The following is a 15,789-nucleotide window of genomic DNA, read 5'->3' as shown; positions in this document are numbered from 1 at the left end:
TCTCACTATAAAACGTATTTATTTATTTATTAAATTAACAAATTATCTGTTAATAATGGTACTTAGTTACTAAAGGCAGAAAAAGATAAGTTAAAAGTTAGCTAAATTTAAATGATTATAAATATTGCATGCAATTAGTTTAAGAGACAGTTCAGGGGATAGGGTTAGACAGAGGGAGTTATAATTATGGCATAAAACCCTAAAAGGTTCATGATCAGCATAATTAGACCTACATATGGGTAGACGGATAGGCCTAAAAGTACGGGTAGGTCTGGATGGAACGGCCAAGTCAATCTGACCCAAGAGAGTTTGGGAGTCAACAGTCCCAAGAAGGAGCTTGTGCACGAACATTACGCCATTGCATATTCTGCGATGGTGCAACGACGGCAGGTCAATAAGATTTAGCCTAGACCGGTAGGGTGGCAAGATTCTTCCCGAGTCCCAGTTAAAGTTCCGAAGGGCAAAAATTAAAAATTGCTTTTGCACGGATTCAATAACAGCCTGCTGCTCTTTATACTGCGGGCTCCACACACAAGAACAATACTCCAATATAGGACGTACTAACGAGATGTACAGTTGTTTCGTAACGTACGGGTCGTCAAACTCCTTGGACCAACGCTTGATGAACGCTAAAACACCCTTAGCTTTATTTACAGTTGCAGCTATATGGGTGTTGAAACACATCTTATGATCAAAAAGGACTCCGAGGTCATTTGAACTCGAAATTCGCTCAAGGACATGATTTCCTAGAACATATGAGACAAAATGAGGAGCGCGACGGTAAAATGTCATAAGTTTGCATTTGGAAAGGTTCAGAAAAAGAAGATTAGTTGAACACCACAATAGTAGTTCACTTAGATCAAGTTGAAGGCGTGTGTGCAAATACCAATCAGAGTAAGAAAGACAGATTTTGACATCATCAGCATACATTAGTGTAGTAGAGTATGTTATAACTTGAGGAAGGTCGTTCACAAATAAAATAAACAGAAGCGGGCCCAGATGACTTCCCTGTGGCACACCTGAAGTAACATTAACAGTATTTGACAACACGTTAGAAAACAAAACACGTTGAGTACGGTTAGAGAGATAGGACAAAATCCAATCTAGAAGATTCGTTGGGAACCCTAATAAGGAGAGCTTTTGAATAAGCAGAGCATGGTTCACAGAATCGAATGCCTTGCTGAAGTCCGTAAAAACTACATCCGTCTGCAAACCAATTTGAAAACCACGGTGGATTAGGTTAGAAAACTCAAGAAGGTTAGTCGATGTTGAACGATGTCTGAAAAAACCGTGTTGCGACGGAGATATCAAGCTGCAACAAAGATGTTGCAGTTGCCGGGTGACCAGGAACTCAAGAAGCTTCGGGATGGCGGAAAGCTTTGCGATACCACGATAGTTTTCAATGTTTGATCTTGAACCTTTTTTGTGAAGCGGAATGATGTAGGACTCATTCCAAATTACTGGGAGACAAGACTGTTCCAAGGAGAGGTTGAAGAGAAAGGTCAAGGGCTTGCAAAGGGACTGGGCACAGTGTTTTAAGATGCAACTTGGTACCTTATCTGGACCCGCAGAAAACGATATGTCCATAGATGACAAACCTTCAAGAACAACGCTTTCCTCGAAAAAGGGCAGAAAAATACTGTTAGCTTGAGGTAGCTGGTACGGATACGGAGTGGATGCGTTGTAAATATGAGACGAGTACGTTGTTTGGAAAAAGTTAGCGAATAAATTTGCAATACCAACAGCAGAAGCTTCTGTTTTGTTCTGGTAATGAAGGGACGGAGGAAAAACGTTTGACTTGCGCTTAGAATTAACGAACGAATAGAATTTTTTAGGATCACTACGAAAATTACTACTACATTGTGAAAGGTATATCTCAGAATTTCGCCCCACCCCCTTCCGCCCCCACAAAGGACGAAAATCTGTTGCATCCACAATATTGCACATTCGAGAAAACTAAAAACGCAAAATCATAGATAATGACTATATCTATCAGATTGCTGAATCTGGATCAGATCGGATCATTTTTGTAGCCAAAAGCAAGAAATCAATTTGCAGTGGCCACGCAGCGCCCGACGTCACGCTCAGACTGATTTTCTGTCTCTCTCGCACGCACTCTTTGTCGTGTGGTTCAATATTAGCGGCGTCTGCCGCATGAGAGCCATACTGACTTAGTATCGGGTATAACTGTAGAGTTGCGGTGTACGCAGCAACTCACAACGTTCCCCCTCGTTACTTATCTGAAAATGTTCTCCTATAAGAATGTTTTGATTGGGCTATGTTTTCCCAAAAGCGCTTTTTGTGGTATTCGCAGATCCCTTGTTTATCCAAATTGAACTAATTATATTTGAACGTTTATATGCAATTACTTCACCATCAAGTGTCCGATGCGACACCAGCAGAAGGCTGTTACGCGCGGATCCCAGGCAGGAGTGCAAGCCCCTCTCCCGTCCAACCACCGACGGAGAATTAATGTTGTGGAAGCAAATCAAAATGAAATTATTTTTTTAATACATGTGTGAATCTGCTAAGATATCAAAAGGTTGGACACTTCAAGCTAAACTTCCTTTCTTGTCCTACTCGCTATGGTCTACACCTGTACATGTAAGGGGTATTCAAAAGGGGTACCCCAAAAGGTTGTCAAAGACCTGAGTGTCCAAGCTACAACTCACGTAGAAAAGATTTCTTTGATTTTTCTGGTTATCAAACAAGCTGTGGACATGAACTTTTATCAATGATAATTTTAATCCGGGTAACGCCACTATCTGATCATTAGACAAAAAAAAGGTCTTAAGTGCTTACTTGTATTAAAAGGCGATTAGTTGAGGGTGTATAAAAGGCTAGGAATAGCCACCGAACACCACAATTGGTTTAGCCCCCACCATGAAAGTGTTATTTGTTCTAGCAGCCGTGTTGGCAGCAGGTGAGTTCTCTCCAAATATTCCACTAAAAGGACACTCCCGCTAATAAAAACATTTGCAGTCAGCGCCCTTCCCGTTGAGGAGCGCATCAACGGCGAGAATGGCTGGTTCATTCCCAAAATCGATGGCACCTTCGAGTGGATGGACCTGAAGGACGCCGAGGAGCTGCTTTCCAGAGGAGAGCAAATGGAAGGCCGCATCAGCACGAATGCTGTTAAGTTCTACCTCTATACCAAGTCTAATCCCACTGATGGTAAGGAAATCACGTCCGATTCATCATCCATCGATGGATCCCACTTCAACAAGGACCACAGCACCCGTTTCGTCATCCACGGCTGGACCCAGAGCGCCCAGGATGACATGAACACCCGCATCACCAAGGCCTGGTTGTCCCGCGGTGACTACAACGTGATTGTTGTGGACTGGGCCCGTGCCCGTTCCGTTGACTACGCTTCCTCTGTGCTTGCTGTTTCCGGAGCCGGTGCAAAGGTTGGAGAGATGATCAAGTACCTGCACGAACATCACGGCATGTCTCTGGACAGCCTGGAGGTCATCGGCCACAGTCTGGGAGCCCAGGTCTCTGGTTATGCCGGCAAGACCGTTGGCAAGGGTCGTATCCACTCCATTGTCGGTCTGGACCCTGCTCTTCCCCTCTTCAGCTACGATAAGCCCGACAAGCGTCTCTCCAGCGATGATGCCCACTATGTGGAGTCCATCCAGACCAACGGCGGCAAACTGGGATTCCTGAAGCCCATCGGCAAGGGTGCCTTCTACCCCAACGGTGGAAAGAAGCAGCCAGGATGTGGTGTGGATGTCACTGGCTCCTGCTCCCACGGCCGTTCCGTCCTGTATTACGCCGAGGCCGTCACTGAGGACAATTTCGGAACCATTAAGTGCCACGACTACGAGGATGCCGTCTCCAAGGAGTGCGGCAGCACCTACAGCAGCGTCCGCATGGGTGCCGTCACCAATGCCTACATGGTTGATGGTGACTACTACGTCCCCGTGAACAGCAAGGCTCCATTCGGTAAGATCGAATAGAGACACCTGTGCTCACCCACTTTCACTCAATAAATTGATAAAAAGTTGTTCAAACCAAGGAACATATCTTTGTTTTGTATCTGAAAACACATAAAGTGTTGGGTCTAGGAAATATGTATGTACATATGTATATATATATATATGGAAATATATAAAGACACGACTAAATCAAATTTGTTATTGATCGGTACAGTTTCGTCATAATTACTTGATTTCTACCTATTATAGGAAACTGAAATAAATGAATTAGGTCCCAGCCGAAATGAAATAAATGAATGAAAAATGTTCAAAAGCTACTGTCCAAAAATTTGAAGATATTCGTAAGTTGTAATACAACAATTATTCCAAAAGCTCTTCCGATTTCAGTAAACACTTAATGCAATTTTCCTATAATTATTTGTATTCTCCTATGGATCGAATCATTATTAATGTTTTAATAAAGTCTCAAAAAGGAATCCAGATACCCAGCGACAGATCAAAAAGGGGACCTCTGAACCCTTTTACGACATATACCTGTACTAGCGTCAAAGTTCTAAATACAACAATTTACATTGACATCTTTACTTATCAGTTAAGCTGGGGAAATGAGTTGCTATCAACTAAAGTTCTAATCTTAGTATCTCACCATTATCTGATCGTTTCAAAATGAGATTTCTCAAGTGCTTTCCCATATATTATTCGTTCGATTATTAAAAAGTGATTAGCTTGGACCTATAAAATGACAGAGGCTCCTGCCGCTCTACACCACAATTTGGTCAGATTACAAAATGAAAGTTTTATTTGTTCTCGCCGCTATACTGGCAGCAGGTGGGTTCTATACAAAATAACAGGATGAAAGAACAGTGCCCATAACGAGACGATATTTCCAGCAAGTGCCCTGCCCATTGAGGAGCGCATCAATGGAGAGAATGGCTGGTACGTTCCCCAGGCTGATGGCAGCTTCGAGTGGATGGAACTGAAGGATGCCGAGGAGCTGCTGGCCAACGCCGAGGTAATGGAGGGCCGCATCAGCACCAATGCCGTGTCTTTCTATCTCTACACCAAGTCTAATCCCACTGATGGTAAAGAAATCAAGGCTAAGGCCTCGTCCGTTGATGCCTCCCACTTCAACAAGGACCACGGCACCCGCTTTGTCATCCATGGATGGACTGGACGCTACACCGATGACATGAACACCCGCATCACCAAGTCGTGGCTGTCCAAAGGAGATTACAACGTGATTGTTGTGGACTGGGCACGTGCTCGTTCGGTTGACTACGCTTCCTCTGTGATTGCTGTTCCTGGAGCCGGTGGCAAGGTCGGCGAGATGATCAATTACCTGCACGAGCATCACGGCATGTCACTGGACAGCCTGGAGGTCATCGGCCACAGTCTCGGAGCCCATGTCTCTGGTTATGCCGGCAAGACCGTTGGCAAGGGTCGTATCCACTCCATTGTCGGTCTGGACCCTGCTCTTCCCCTCTTCAGCTACGATAAGCCCGACAAGCGTCTCTCTAGCGATGATGCCTTCTATGTGGAGTCCATCCAGACCAACGGCGGCAAGCTGGGATTCCTGAAACCCATCGGCAAGGGTGCCTTCTACCCCAACGGCGGTAAGACGCAGCCAGGATGTGGCGTGGATGTCACCGGCTCCTGCTCTCACGGCCGTTCCGTCCTGTATTACGCCGAGGCCGTCACTGAGGACAACTTCGGAACTGTTAGGTGCCACGATTACGAGGCAGCTGTCTCCAAGGAGTGCGGCAGCACCTACAGCAGCGTCCGCATGGGTGCCGTACACAACGCCTACATGGTCGAGGGTGACTTCTATGTGCCCGTAAACAGCAAGGAGCCCTTCGGCAAGATTGAATAGGAATGACAATAGGAATGTGCCTACTCATTGAGTGAATAAAATAAAGAAAAGAAGTTCAGAAGTCTATGTGTACCACTATTATCTGAATCAAGATACGGAGCTGTGGGGGTTCTAAACGCTGCCAGCGCCCCAACTATCTTTTCCGTACGTCAGAGATTGGGGACAGGCCTCAACAATCCTCCAATCCTACTGAATCAAATCTGAATCGCATTTGCAAGGAGCTTTGTTTGGCTGAATGGGAAAGTGTTGTTTTTAATAGATAACTTTTGAGTTCAAGTTACTTGATAGCTGTGGTTATAAGGATGTAGATAAAACCAAGTGGGGACGTGTGGCGATTGACCATAAGTGAAATCATTTTTGTCTATTTATAATATTACGATTATTGGCAGATATCTAATAATGATTTCACAACAAGTAACTGGACGGATTGATAACACATTCGATTGACTACGACGGAGTGTAGTTGCTGTGATAATCCCTCTTCGATGGTGGCGAAGCTCGCGTCATTTGTAACGACGTAACCATATCAGGAACGTGAACTACTTGGGCGTACACGGGGCAGAAATAAAACAATTGAGATAAACTCAATCAAGATGGACATTCTACTTAGTGCAAATTGCCAAAAACACATGTTCCGCTCCTCAGTCCGCCGCCAACCGATTGCGGTTTGCGACCCTTATCGGGGATGTCTTGAATGGCGTGAGTGGCCATCCAGTGTCCGTATCTCGAGTGCTGCGCTTCAAAGTGCCTGAGATTCGATCTGGCGCGATTCTGATCCATATAAAGGGAACGCCTTTGTCAGCACGGATCGTCAGTTGAACGTGTCTTCGCCATGATCATGAGACTGCTTTTGGCTTTGGCTTTCTGCCTAGTGGCTGGTAAGAAGTCAAATCTTTCGAGATCCAAGAAGTCATCTAATAACCCGCCGCTTTCCCCCCTACAGTTAACGCCGTTGAGGTGCGCGAGAATGGAGAGAATGGATGGTATGTGCCCCAGGCCGATGGCAGCTTTGAATGGATGGACAGGGATGTGGCCGAGGCCTATCTAGAGGCCCATGCCGAGAAGGAGGCACGCAACGTCCTCAACCCGGTGACCTTCTACCTGTACACCCAATCGAACCGTGGCTGGGCCCAAGAGATCAAGGCCTCATCGTCGGTGATCTCTTCGTCGTACTTCAACCCCAACAACCCCACTCGTTTCACCATCCACGGCTGGTCCTCCAGCGCCGACGAGTTCATCAACTACGGTGTCCGCGATGCCTGGTTCTCGCACGGTGACATGAACATGATTGCCGTCGACTGGGGCCGTGCCCGCTCCGTCGACTATGCCTCATCCGTGCTGGCCGTTCCCGGAGTCGGCGAGCAGGTGGCGACTCTGATCAACTTCATGCGCGACAACCACGGCCTCAACCTTGACAACACCATGGTCATTGGCCACAGCCTGGGCGCCCATGTGTCCGGCTATGCCGGCAAAAACGTGAAGAACGGTCAACTGCACACCATCATCGGTCTGGACCCTGCCCTGCCCCTCTTCAGCTACGACTCGCCCAACAAGCGTCTCAGCTCCACCGACGCCTGGTATGTGGAGTCCATCCAGACCAACGGTGGCACCCTCGGCTTCCTGAAGCCCATCGGCAAGGGCGCATTCTACCCGAACGGCGGCAAGTCGCAGCCCGGCTGCGGCCTTGACCTCACCGGCTCCTGTGCCCACAGCCGCTCCGTGATCTACTACGCGGAGGCCGTCACCCAGGACAACTTCCCCACCATGCGCTGCGGCAACTACGAGTCCGCTGTGTCCAGCAGCTGTGGCAGCTCCTACAGCTCCGTGAAGATGGGTGCTGTGGTCAATGCCTACATGGTGTCCGGCGACTACTATGTCCCCGTTCGCAGCGATGCTCCATATGGCATGGGCAACTAAATCGATTCACAATCACAAATAAAGTAAGCAAAAGCTCTGATCGCTTAATGATCGTCACTGAAAGCTATCGAACAGTCTTTGATAAGGGTACTCTTGTAAGAAAGCTCTGTGTGGGGAGCTTTTTCTGTAGGGTATTTAAATCTACCCGATTAGAGACGATCTAATCGGTGAATTGTTGTTGCTGAGATTTCGATTGCGTATAGATTAACGCAAACAGAAGGTATAAATGGGTGCGACAGGTGTTGCTGCCGAATCATTCAAATTTTCCATGCGAACAATGAGTCTGTGCTTTCTTCTACTAGTCCTCGTGATAACAGGTGAGACATTGAACTACAGTCGGGACATTCGTGGCATTCAACTGTGATTCGAATCATTTTTAGTGAGTGCCTGGCCCATTGAGGATCTGTCATTGCGCGTGAGCGGCGGCAATGGCTGGTATGTGCCCCAGAAGGACGGTGCCCTCCGGTGGGTGAGCAGAGCAGAGGGCGAGCGAGATTTGGCCCACTACGAGGCCCAGGAAACGATCATGGGTCGCCTGTCCACGAACACGGTCAATTTCTATCTGTATACGCTGCGGAACACCAACACGGGGCAACAGATCAAGGCGAACCGTGACTCCATTGATGCATCCAACTTTAATCCCGAGAACCCCACGAGGTAGGCTGTTCCTTTAGATCCGATAATCAGAGTTAATCCGGAACAATGATCGCTTTTCAGGATCACCATTCACGGTTGGAACTCAAACTATAAGGATGGTGTAAACACGAAGATTGCCGCCGCCTGGTTCCTGTCTGGAGACTATAATATGATTGCCGTCGATTGGGTTCGCGGTCGCTCCCTGGAGTACGCTTCTTCCGTTTCTGCTGCCTCCGGAGCCGGCAAAAAGATCGCTGCTCTGGTCGATTTCCTGGTAAACGAATATGGCATGTCCCTGGACACCCTCGAAGTGGTGGGCTTCAGTCTGGGCGCCCACGTGGCCGGTCACACCGCCAAGCAGGTCGACTCCGGAGAGGTCGGAAAGGTTGTCGGTCTTGACCCTGCCATGCCTCTAATCAGCTACAGCAACACAGCGAAACGTCTCGCCAGCGATGATGCCCGTTACGTGGAGTCCATCCATACCGCCGGCGGCACCATGGGATTCACCAAGCCCATCGGCAAGGCTGCCTTCTACGTCAACGGCGGAAAGTCCCAGCCCGGCTGCGGCATTGACATAACCGGAAGCTGTGCCCACACCCGCGCCGTCACCTACTACGTCGAGTCCCTACAGTTTAACAACTTCCCCACCCAGCGGTGCGACACGTACAAGGAGGCCAACAAGAAAGCCTGCGGCGACAAGTACAGCTCCGTGCTGATGGGTGCCTCAGTGAACATTTTTGTGGCCGAGGGCATCTTCTATGTCCCAGTGAACAACCAGTCCCCCTTCGGTCTGGGCGAGCCGCTTGACGACTCGGAAGGCTCCACAACTGTGGCTCCTGACACTCCTACAACTGCCGCTGATGATGCCACAACCGCCGATGGAGAAGATGATTCGACCACTGCTGCACCTGAAGAAGGTTCCACCACTCCAGCACCTGGTGGCGAAGATGATTCTACCACAGCTGCACCTGAAGATGGAGGTGATGACTCTACAACTGCTGCCCCAGAAGATGGAGGCGATGATTCTACCACCGCAGCTCCTGAGGATGGAGAAGACAATGACTCTACCACAGCTGAGCCTGAAGATGGGGAAGATGACTCCACAACTGCTGCCCCGGAGGATGGAGGCGATGATTCTACCACTTCTGCCCCAGAAGATGGAGAAGATGATTCTACCACCGCAGCTCCAGAAGATGGAGGTGATGACTCGACCACTGCCTCACCTGAAGAAGATTCAACCACTGATGCACCTGAAGAAGATTCCACCACTTCTGCCCCAGAAGATGGAGAAGATGATTCTACCACCGCAGCTCCAGAAGATGGAGGTGATGACTCGACCACTGCCTCACCTGAAGAAGATTCAACCACTGATGCACCTGAAGAAGATTCCACCACAGCTGCCCCAGAAAATGGAGAAGGTGATTCTACCACCGCAGCTCCTGAGGATGGAGGTGATGACTCCACCACTGCCTCACCTGAAGAAGATTCCACCACTGATGCCCCAGAGGAAGATTCCACCACAGCTGCCCCGGAGGATGGAGGAGATGATACAACCACAGCCGCTACCCCAGAAGATCCTACCACAACAACTGAAGCCCCAGAAGATCCCAACACCCCAATAACCGATGCCCCTGGAGAGCGACCATCAACCGATGCCCCCGAAGACAATGATGTCCCGGGCAGCACCAAGAACATCTACATTTTTAACTTGTTCCTGATAAACGTTAAAGTCAACAAAAGCTAGACCTTTCTTAACCAAATGCCCAGAACCGAGGGCGTGTTTCATTAACTAATAAATTCAAAGCAATATCGCATTTCTCCGTTACCGTTCAATTAATTGGAGGAAAGGTCCTTTCAGGTGGACAAACCACAGCACTAACGACACGCCCATACCCTTAATGGGGATTCATTCCGATTTTAATTACGAATACGACATCTTTTGAAGTTTAGGCCAGTTACAAAGGAAGGCAACACGGTGCTGCCGTGACGCACACCCACATTCCGGGTTGAGTCAAATCTGATTGCTGCGGCTACTTATCGAGTGGTCTAGCACTCGTACATTTCCAAAAACACCACGTATTTTTTGGCATAATCTTTTTAAAAGAGCTACTGATTAAGAGGCAGCAACAGACATTTGTTGTGTTATCATATTGGCAGCAGAAAAGTCACTGCTGCCTTCTCATCGACAGGCAATAAAAACTTTGGCCAAAGTCCCAGCCACCAAATGGTACTAGCTCAATCATCAACTTCCCAATTAATTAGATTTATTACAGTAGAACTTATAATCGGCGGGGAAGTCGGCAAATCGAGATAATTTATTGTGCATTAGGGCTCTCATTCTTACTCCTCCTTCCGCTCGCCATCCACGCAGAAGTGTTTCTCGTCGATAACACAGCCCCCAATTGTGGTCTCGAAGTAAGTGCCACCAGAACATATCTGTTCCACGAGCTGCCCGTCGATGCATTCCAGATAGGCCCCACAGTCCTGGGGATCCGCCACCCGTTTGCCCTCAACGCATCTGCCCTTGGCACTTGACACACATCGGCACTTGCTATGGCAAATGTTTTGGTCATCTTCTAAGCATTCCTGGACACCTGGATGGAAGTATTCTCCGCTGCCACAGTTCTTGGCCACAAACAGCCCATCGACACAGATCAAGAATCCCCCACAGTTTGCGGCATCCTGCATCAGTTCGCCCTCTGAGCATCTTTCCACCAGCGACACACATACTTCATCCTGGTCGATCAGGCAGCTGCTCTCTGTGGCATTAAAGTAGCTGCCAGGATCACACTTCAGTTGCACAAGCTCCTGGCTTATACACTGCCGGTATCCGGCGCAATCTTCGGGATCTTCTTCCATATATCCCTCGGTGCACTTTCGCACAGTTGGCAGACAGATTCCGTCCACGTCGATCAAGCAAAGCTCCATTTTGGCATCAAAGTAGCTGCCACTGGGGCACTGCTCTTCCACGAACTGGCCATTGATGCACTTTAGGTATCCGGCGCAGTCGTTGGGGTCCACATCCAACTCTCCTTCTGTGCAGTTTGCGGGAGGCGCTACACAGATGCCATTCACATCAACAAGACAGATCTTGAGGCTGGAATTAAAGTAGCTGCCGCTGGAGCACTGTTGTTCCTCGAGGTACCCATCGATGCACTTTAAGTATCCGGCACAGTCATTCGGGTCTGATTCAAGCTCTCCTTCGGTGCAATTCTCGGAGGAAACACAGACTCCGTCCACATCAACAATACACATGTTTAAATTCACATCGAAATAGCTTCCTTTGTTGCACCTCTCCTTCACGAGAACGCCATTCACGCATTGAAGGTAGCGAGCGCAATCTTCGGGGTCCCCACTGAGCTCTCCATCGTTGCACCTCTCCTGCTGAGGAGAACACGACACATTGCCATCCACGAGACAGATTTTCGATATCAGATTAAAGTAGCTTCCAGGCGCACACTTCTGCTTCACAAAGTCGCCATCGATGCATTGTAGATATCCTGCACAATCCGCGGGATCCTCTGTCAGCTCTCCCTCGATGCACTTATTGGATGCGGGCGAACAGATGCCCTTGTCGTCGATGACGCACACCTGATAACTGGCCTCGTAGTAGGCTCCTGCGGGGCACTGCTGATGGAGGATGACCGAGTCAAGGCACTGAAAGTAGCTCGCACAGTCCTGCGGGTCGGCTTCCACCGAGCCCTCCATACAGTTGCTGGAATCCCTACTCATGGCAGCCAGCGATGGCCACGGCATCAGGCATAGCAATGTCCACAACGAACACACTATTCGAGGAGACAGAGTGTTAGCGATATCCTGGGCAATCTGAGGGCAAATCCTTCTCCAATCTCACCGTGGTAAAACATCCGCACTTGATGTGACTTCATTTTCTCAGTTCTTTTGTATGAAAAGGCAAACATCGCAGAATGCGCTTTTATATGGCAGAGCCATTACCATAATGCAATGGTTGTTCCGCGTCCAGTGTTTGACAGATAAGATCGAATACTAGACGTTATCTTACATCTGTTACATATAAAACTCAAGAGAACTATGCAAGAGACAGCAGCAAATGACTCAACGGAAAGTATTTTCTGAATAAGGAAATAGGAGAGGGAATTCTTTGGAAGCTCAGGTCCCATTCCGAGTCAAAAGGGTTATCACGACCCAAATTCAAACGATTTTTCAGAACCCAAATCTGAAATATTCAACCAAATGAATGACAATACTGAGGGCTTCTGTAATGTAAGGTTGAATTCAAGCTGAAGGGTGATTTGCATATTTTCTTTGAGTAAAATATCCCACTTGTTCGAGCTTGTTTCCGCTTGAAGTTCTGCATATGGTCGACAAATTAACATCATAAAAGAAGAGCCCTTGGGCATTTGTTGCTTTTGTGAGAAGGTCGCACATGGCACATCATCTGTCAGTCGCCTTCGGGGCTCATTATTCACTTTGCCCAGCGCCGAGACACGTCCTTAAAGCCTTTAAGCTCAATGGCCAGACACAATCCGTAGGTTTCCAATGCTTAGGCTCACTATCCGCTCCGTTAATTTATCAAAGCTCAACTCATTTAGGGTTTTCGGTTTTACTTTTCGCTTGATTTTGTTCGATTGTTGTAGGCACGGAATCCCTTTTGAAAATTCCACTAAGGCTGTGGGCTGCGGTCGTCGAGCCTCGAGGTCAGGGCCGAAAAAGACAAGCAAATATCACAACCATCTGTGGCAGCAATAAATATTCCGTTTGTTGCTCAAAGGGAAATGGTTGCCCTTTTTTGGGGGGTGAAGTTTCCAAAACACGCTTGTTGAAACGTTTTCCCCAAAGGCCGAAAGAAACACAGAACTAATGTTTCCTGGCCACCTAATGATACTCGTCCTCGGGCAAAAGAGCGCTTGGAAGTGTGTCAACTAACAATTGTCAGAGCCCTGGGAATAGCCCTCTCCCTAGCTTCTAAGTTGCATTTTTCCCCAGCAAAAGCACATGCCACTGAAGTGATATTGAAACGCCATTAGCAAAACTCCGGGCGATGGGATGCCATTTCAGCTCTATAGTGACCCCGACATAGTGTTATTTAACAGCTGAAAAATTTCACAAGTGAAAGGCAGTGTCACAGCTCTTTCGTGAAAATTAAAGCAGAAAAAAGTGGCGTACTCCCTCACCCTATAATTTCTTTGAAGCAATGCGAAAGAATTCCCATAACATGCCAAATTTAGCTGAATTAATTTTTGATTACATTTTATTGCAGGTTGGGCGAAGGGCGGTGCGGTTTGCTTGCGTGGTCAAAAAAGGTTTGCTTTTCGCGTTGAGGCTTGAAATGAGGGAACAAACCGCATGGAAGTGGTTTGCGTTTTCACATTTCCACATGCATGAATTCATCACTTCACTTGAGTTCTTGTTCTTACGCAAAAGTTACAATCGAAAAACGAAATTTGAATTCGGCGAATCACTTAAGGCTGCCAGCGAATTCCTATTACAGACTGTAAAGCATATTTGGATGATGTAACCGAACAGGAAAAGTCGTACCAGCCTGGCCGAAGGGCAAATAATGGTAATCATTTTGGTAATTCCTTATACTTCAATGGAGGCACTTATATGCTGCCGAAATATTACACATACGCCCCATTAGCAGGCAGCCAATGCGAGAAGTTTCCTGCTTGTTGCATGAAAATCTCCTTTTACAGTCTATTTATAAGAAAATTTGCATATCATTGGCAGCCAAGCTCCAAAGCGAGGATGAATCTCCGCGCCAAGAGCCGGAAAAATGAATAAATTCTCCAGCAAAATAAAAAATTGCAGAATGACAAGGAACTTTGCGGCAAAGAGCAAACTTTAAGGCCAAGAATTTTTAATATTCTATTTTTTCGCTGCTCCGCTTTGAAGGCATCAATCTCTGGCCCGAAGTAAACTGCATCTTGCTGATTTTGTTGAAGGGATTATTTTGAATTATGTATATTCAAAAGATTCAAAGGGACTATGAGCAAGCATACGCCTCTCCCAGTCCCCTTCCATCGGGTCCTTTCTCCTAAATCTCATTTTATAAACACCGACGGCTTTCCAGTTTTTTTTTTTTTTCTTGGGTGTTGTGTTGTTTCTATCTTTAGTCAGTCAACTATTTGAAAGTTTCTCCCCTGGCGTGTTTTCGTGTCTATTTTGTAAATAAACAAATTCAATTTGTTGTCATGTCGTTCCTCTGGTTATCTTGCCACAGTGTTATACAGTGTTCTTGGCAGCGTTCTAAGTGCTTTGAAGAACAGCGAATGGTAAATGGGAGCGAAGCACCTCAAAATAACAACATACAAAAAGCTGCTTATAATCTATGAGCGCACGAGTATGTGCGTATGCGAAACTTTTTTCTGTTTCCCATTTAATTTTGTTTAGTTTGCTCTTTTCAATGTGATTTCCGATCAATTTCCCAGCATCCGCCACCGCCTCCCACGTCCCACGTCCCCGTGACCGTCCCCGTCCCTGTCGCCGTGGAAAACCCAGAAGTATTCATGAGCCTCAACTGCGCTGTGGACACATATTTCCTCACCTCCATTGGGCATCTTTTGCTCTTGACCAAAGTTTCGGGCCAGGAATTTTAATACAGGCGTTGAATTATTTGTGCAAAAAAAAACCCCGAATCGAAACGAATTGTATACACAAGACCCAGGATTTGAGTGGCAATTTCAATTATGATTCGATGAGTGGTGAATGGAAAGCAAAACCAATTTCCCCAAAATGAACTGCTACGGAAATATGTACGCAAACAAGCCCCCCTGATTTGTTCAATTTACTAGTTGCAATTTGTGATATATATTTTTGTATTCATATTCGATAACCTAATATTAAATTGGCTAAAATATTTACAAAACTAATTTGCTGGAAAATGTAGAAAATATAATTTAATTGGAATTGGTTTTTTGATATACAGATATACTGTTGTAATTATATGAATATTTCATGCTTGTATTTGTAAAATTATCATTTTAAAAGCCATTGTTTTTCGAAAACAACAAATTGAACCATCAAAAGAACCATGAAGAGACCCTTTGGGACTATGGAATGTTTGACTCTTTGGAAAGAATGCTTAGCTTCTTAAAGATTTGCCAGACGAGAGAGTAAATGTGGGTGAAAAATGGACCTATTTTGTCCATACCCCATCGATAATTTCCACAATATTCTGTCGACTTTCTGTTTATGTTTTAGTAAGTATTTCAAATGCCCATAAGCTCAAAAATGATTTTAAAAATTTCAATAAATTTTCTTCATTTTATAATAGGTAATTTTTTAAGTTAAAGCTGTTTCAATTTTTCAATGTATTTTCCAATTTCCGTCTGCCTATTTCCCGCCATCACATTTTTCAAATATTCCTTTATTTTTTTAGCACACTTTTTCACAATTTAAATGCACTTTTTCCGGCATAAAACCTTAAACTGAAGTACATAAAAT

General features: G+C 46.5%; 6 protein-coding genes across 9 annotated transcripts in view; 4 read left to right on the top strand and 2 right to left on the bottom strand.

Annotated features, from left to right (window-relative positions):
• Positions 1-15,789, bottom strand: part of LOC108157038 (RYamide receptor) — a 62,662-nt gene that overhangs the window by 44,941 nt on the left and 1,932 nt on the right. The window lies entirely within an intron of this gene.
• On the top strand, positions 2,834-4,024 carry LOC108157044 (phospholipase A1 VesT1.02-like). The gene is made up of 2 exons (XM_017288859.2): positions 2,834-2,923; positions 2,983-4,024. Exons 1-2 carry the CDS (start codon positions 2,884-2,886, stop codon positions 3,960-3,962), a joined length of 1,020 nt encoding a protein of 339 aa, XP_017144348.1. The 5' UTR covers positions 2,834-2,883; the 3' UTR covers positions 3,963-4,024.
• On the top strand, positions 4,718-5,882 carry LOC108157046 (phospholipase A1-like). The gene is made up of 2 exons (XM_017288862.2): positions 4,718-4,769; positions 4,832-5,882. Exons 1-2 carry the CDS (start codon positions 4,730-4,732, stop codon positions 5,809-5,811), a joined length of 1,020 nt encoding a protein of 339 aa, XP_017144351.1. The 5' UTR covers positions 4,718-4,729; the 3' UTR covers positions 5,812-5,882.
• Positions 6,582-7,793, top strand: LOC108157043 (phospholipase A1). Its single transcript, XM_017288858.2, has 2 exons — positions 6,582-6,689; positions 6,755-7,793. Exons 1-2 carry the CDS (start codon positions 6,644-6,646, stop codon positions 7,726-7,728), a joined length of 1,020 nt encoding a protein of 339 aa, XP_017144347.2. The 5' UTR covers positions 6,582-6,643; the 3' UTR covers positions 7,729-7,793.
• Positions 7,940-10,178, top strand: LOC108157037 (polysialoglycoprotein). 2 transcript variants are annotated; one of them, XM_017288851.1, is made up of 4 exons: positions 7,940-8,045; positions 8,109-8,385; positions 8,446-9,521; positions 9,648-10,178. In XM_017288851.1, the coding sequence occupies exons 1-4, from the start codon at positions 7,955-7,957 to the stop codon at positions 10,106-10,108; spliced, it is 1,905 nt and encodes a 634-aa protein (XP_017144340.1). In that variant the 5' UTR covers positions 7,940-7,954; the 3' UTR covers positions 10,109-10,178. The 2 variants fall into 2 exon arrangements, with proteins under 2 accessions (XP_017144340.1, XP_017144339.1); XM_017288850.2 differs by having other exon boundaries at positions 7,941-8,045; positions 8,446-10,178.
• LOC108157039 (tenascin) lies at positions 10,650-12,261 on the bottom strand. The gene is made up of 2 exons (XM_017288855.2): positions 12,218-12,261; positions 10,650-12,149 (listed from the first exon to the last, which is right to left on the bottom strand). The coding sequence occupies exons 1-2, from the start codon at positions 12,249-12,251 to the stop codon at positions 10,705-10,707; spliced, it is 1,479 nt and encodes a 492-aa protein (XP_017144344.1). The 5' UTR covers positions 12,252-12,261; the 3' UTR covers positions 10,650-10,704.

This window comes from Drosophila miranda, chromosome 2 (assembly GCF_003369915.1).
Source record: "Drosophila miranda strain MSH22 chromosome 2, D.miranda_PacBio2.1, whole genome shotgun sequence".
Taxonomy (NCBI): domain Eukaryota; kingdom Metazoa; phylum Arthropoda; class Insecta; order Diptera; family Drosophilidae; genus Drosophila; species Drosophila miranda.
This window is presented reverse-complemented; position numbering and strand designations above follow the sequence as displayed.

Excerpts from the sequence above, each read along its gene's own strand:
- LOC108157043 (XM_017288858.2), top strand. The coding sequence starts at position 6,644 with ATGATCATGAGACTGCTTTTGGCTTTGGCTTTCTGCCTAGTGGCTG. Across the intron at positions 6,690-6,754 it reads GGCTTTCTGCCTAGTGGCTG|TTAACGCCGTTGAGGTGCGC; the intron begins GTAAGAAGTCAA and ends TCCCCCCTACAG.
- LOC108157046 (XM_017288862.2), top strand. The coding sequence starts at position 4,730 with ATGAAAGTTTTATTTGTTCTCGCCGCTATACTGGCAGCAG. Across the intron at positions 4,770-4,831 it reads CGCCGCTATACTGGCAGCAG|CAAGTGCCCTGCCCATTGAG; the intron begins GTGGGTTCTATA and ends CGATATTTCCAG.
- LOC108157037 (XM_017288850.2), top strand. The coding sequence starts at position 7,955 with ATGGGTGCGACAGGTGTTGCTGCCGAATCATTCAAATTTTCCATGCGA. Across the intron at positions 8,046-8,108 it reads ACTAGTCCTCGTGATAACAG|TGAGTGCCTGGCCCATTGAG; the intron begins GTGAGACATTGA and ends AATCATTTTTAG. Across the intron at positions 8,386-8,445 it reads AATCCCGAGAACCCCACGAG|GATCACCATTCACGGTTGGA; the intron begins GTAGGCTGTTCC and ends ATCGCTTTTCAG.
- LOC108157044 (XM_017288859.2), top strand. The coding sequence starts at position 2,884 with ATGAAAGTGTTATTTGTTCTAGCAGCCGTGTTGGCAGCAG. Across the intron at positions 2,924-2,982 it reads AGCAGCCGTGTTGGCAGCAG|TCAGCGCCCTTCCCGTTGAG; the intron begins GTGAGTTCTCTC and ends AAACATTTGCAG.
- LOC108157039 (XM_017288855.2), bottom strand. The coding sequence starts at position 12,251 with ATGAAGTCACATCAAGTGCGGATGTTTTACCACG. Across the intron at positions 12,150-12,217 it reads AGTGCGGATGTTTTACCACG|TGTGTTCGTTGTGGACATTG; the intron begins GTGAGATTGGAG and ends CTCCTCGAATAG.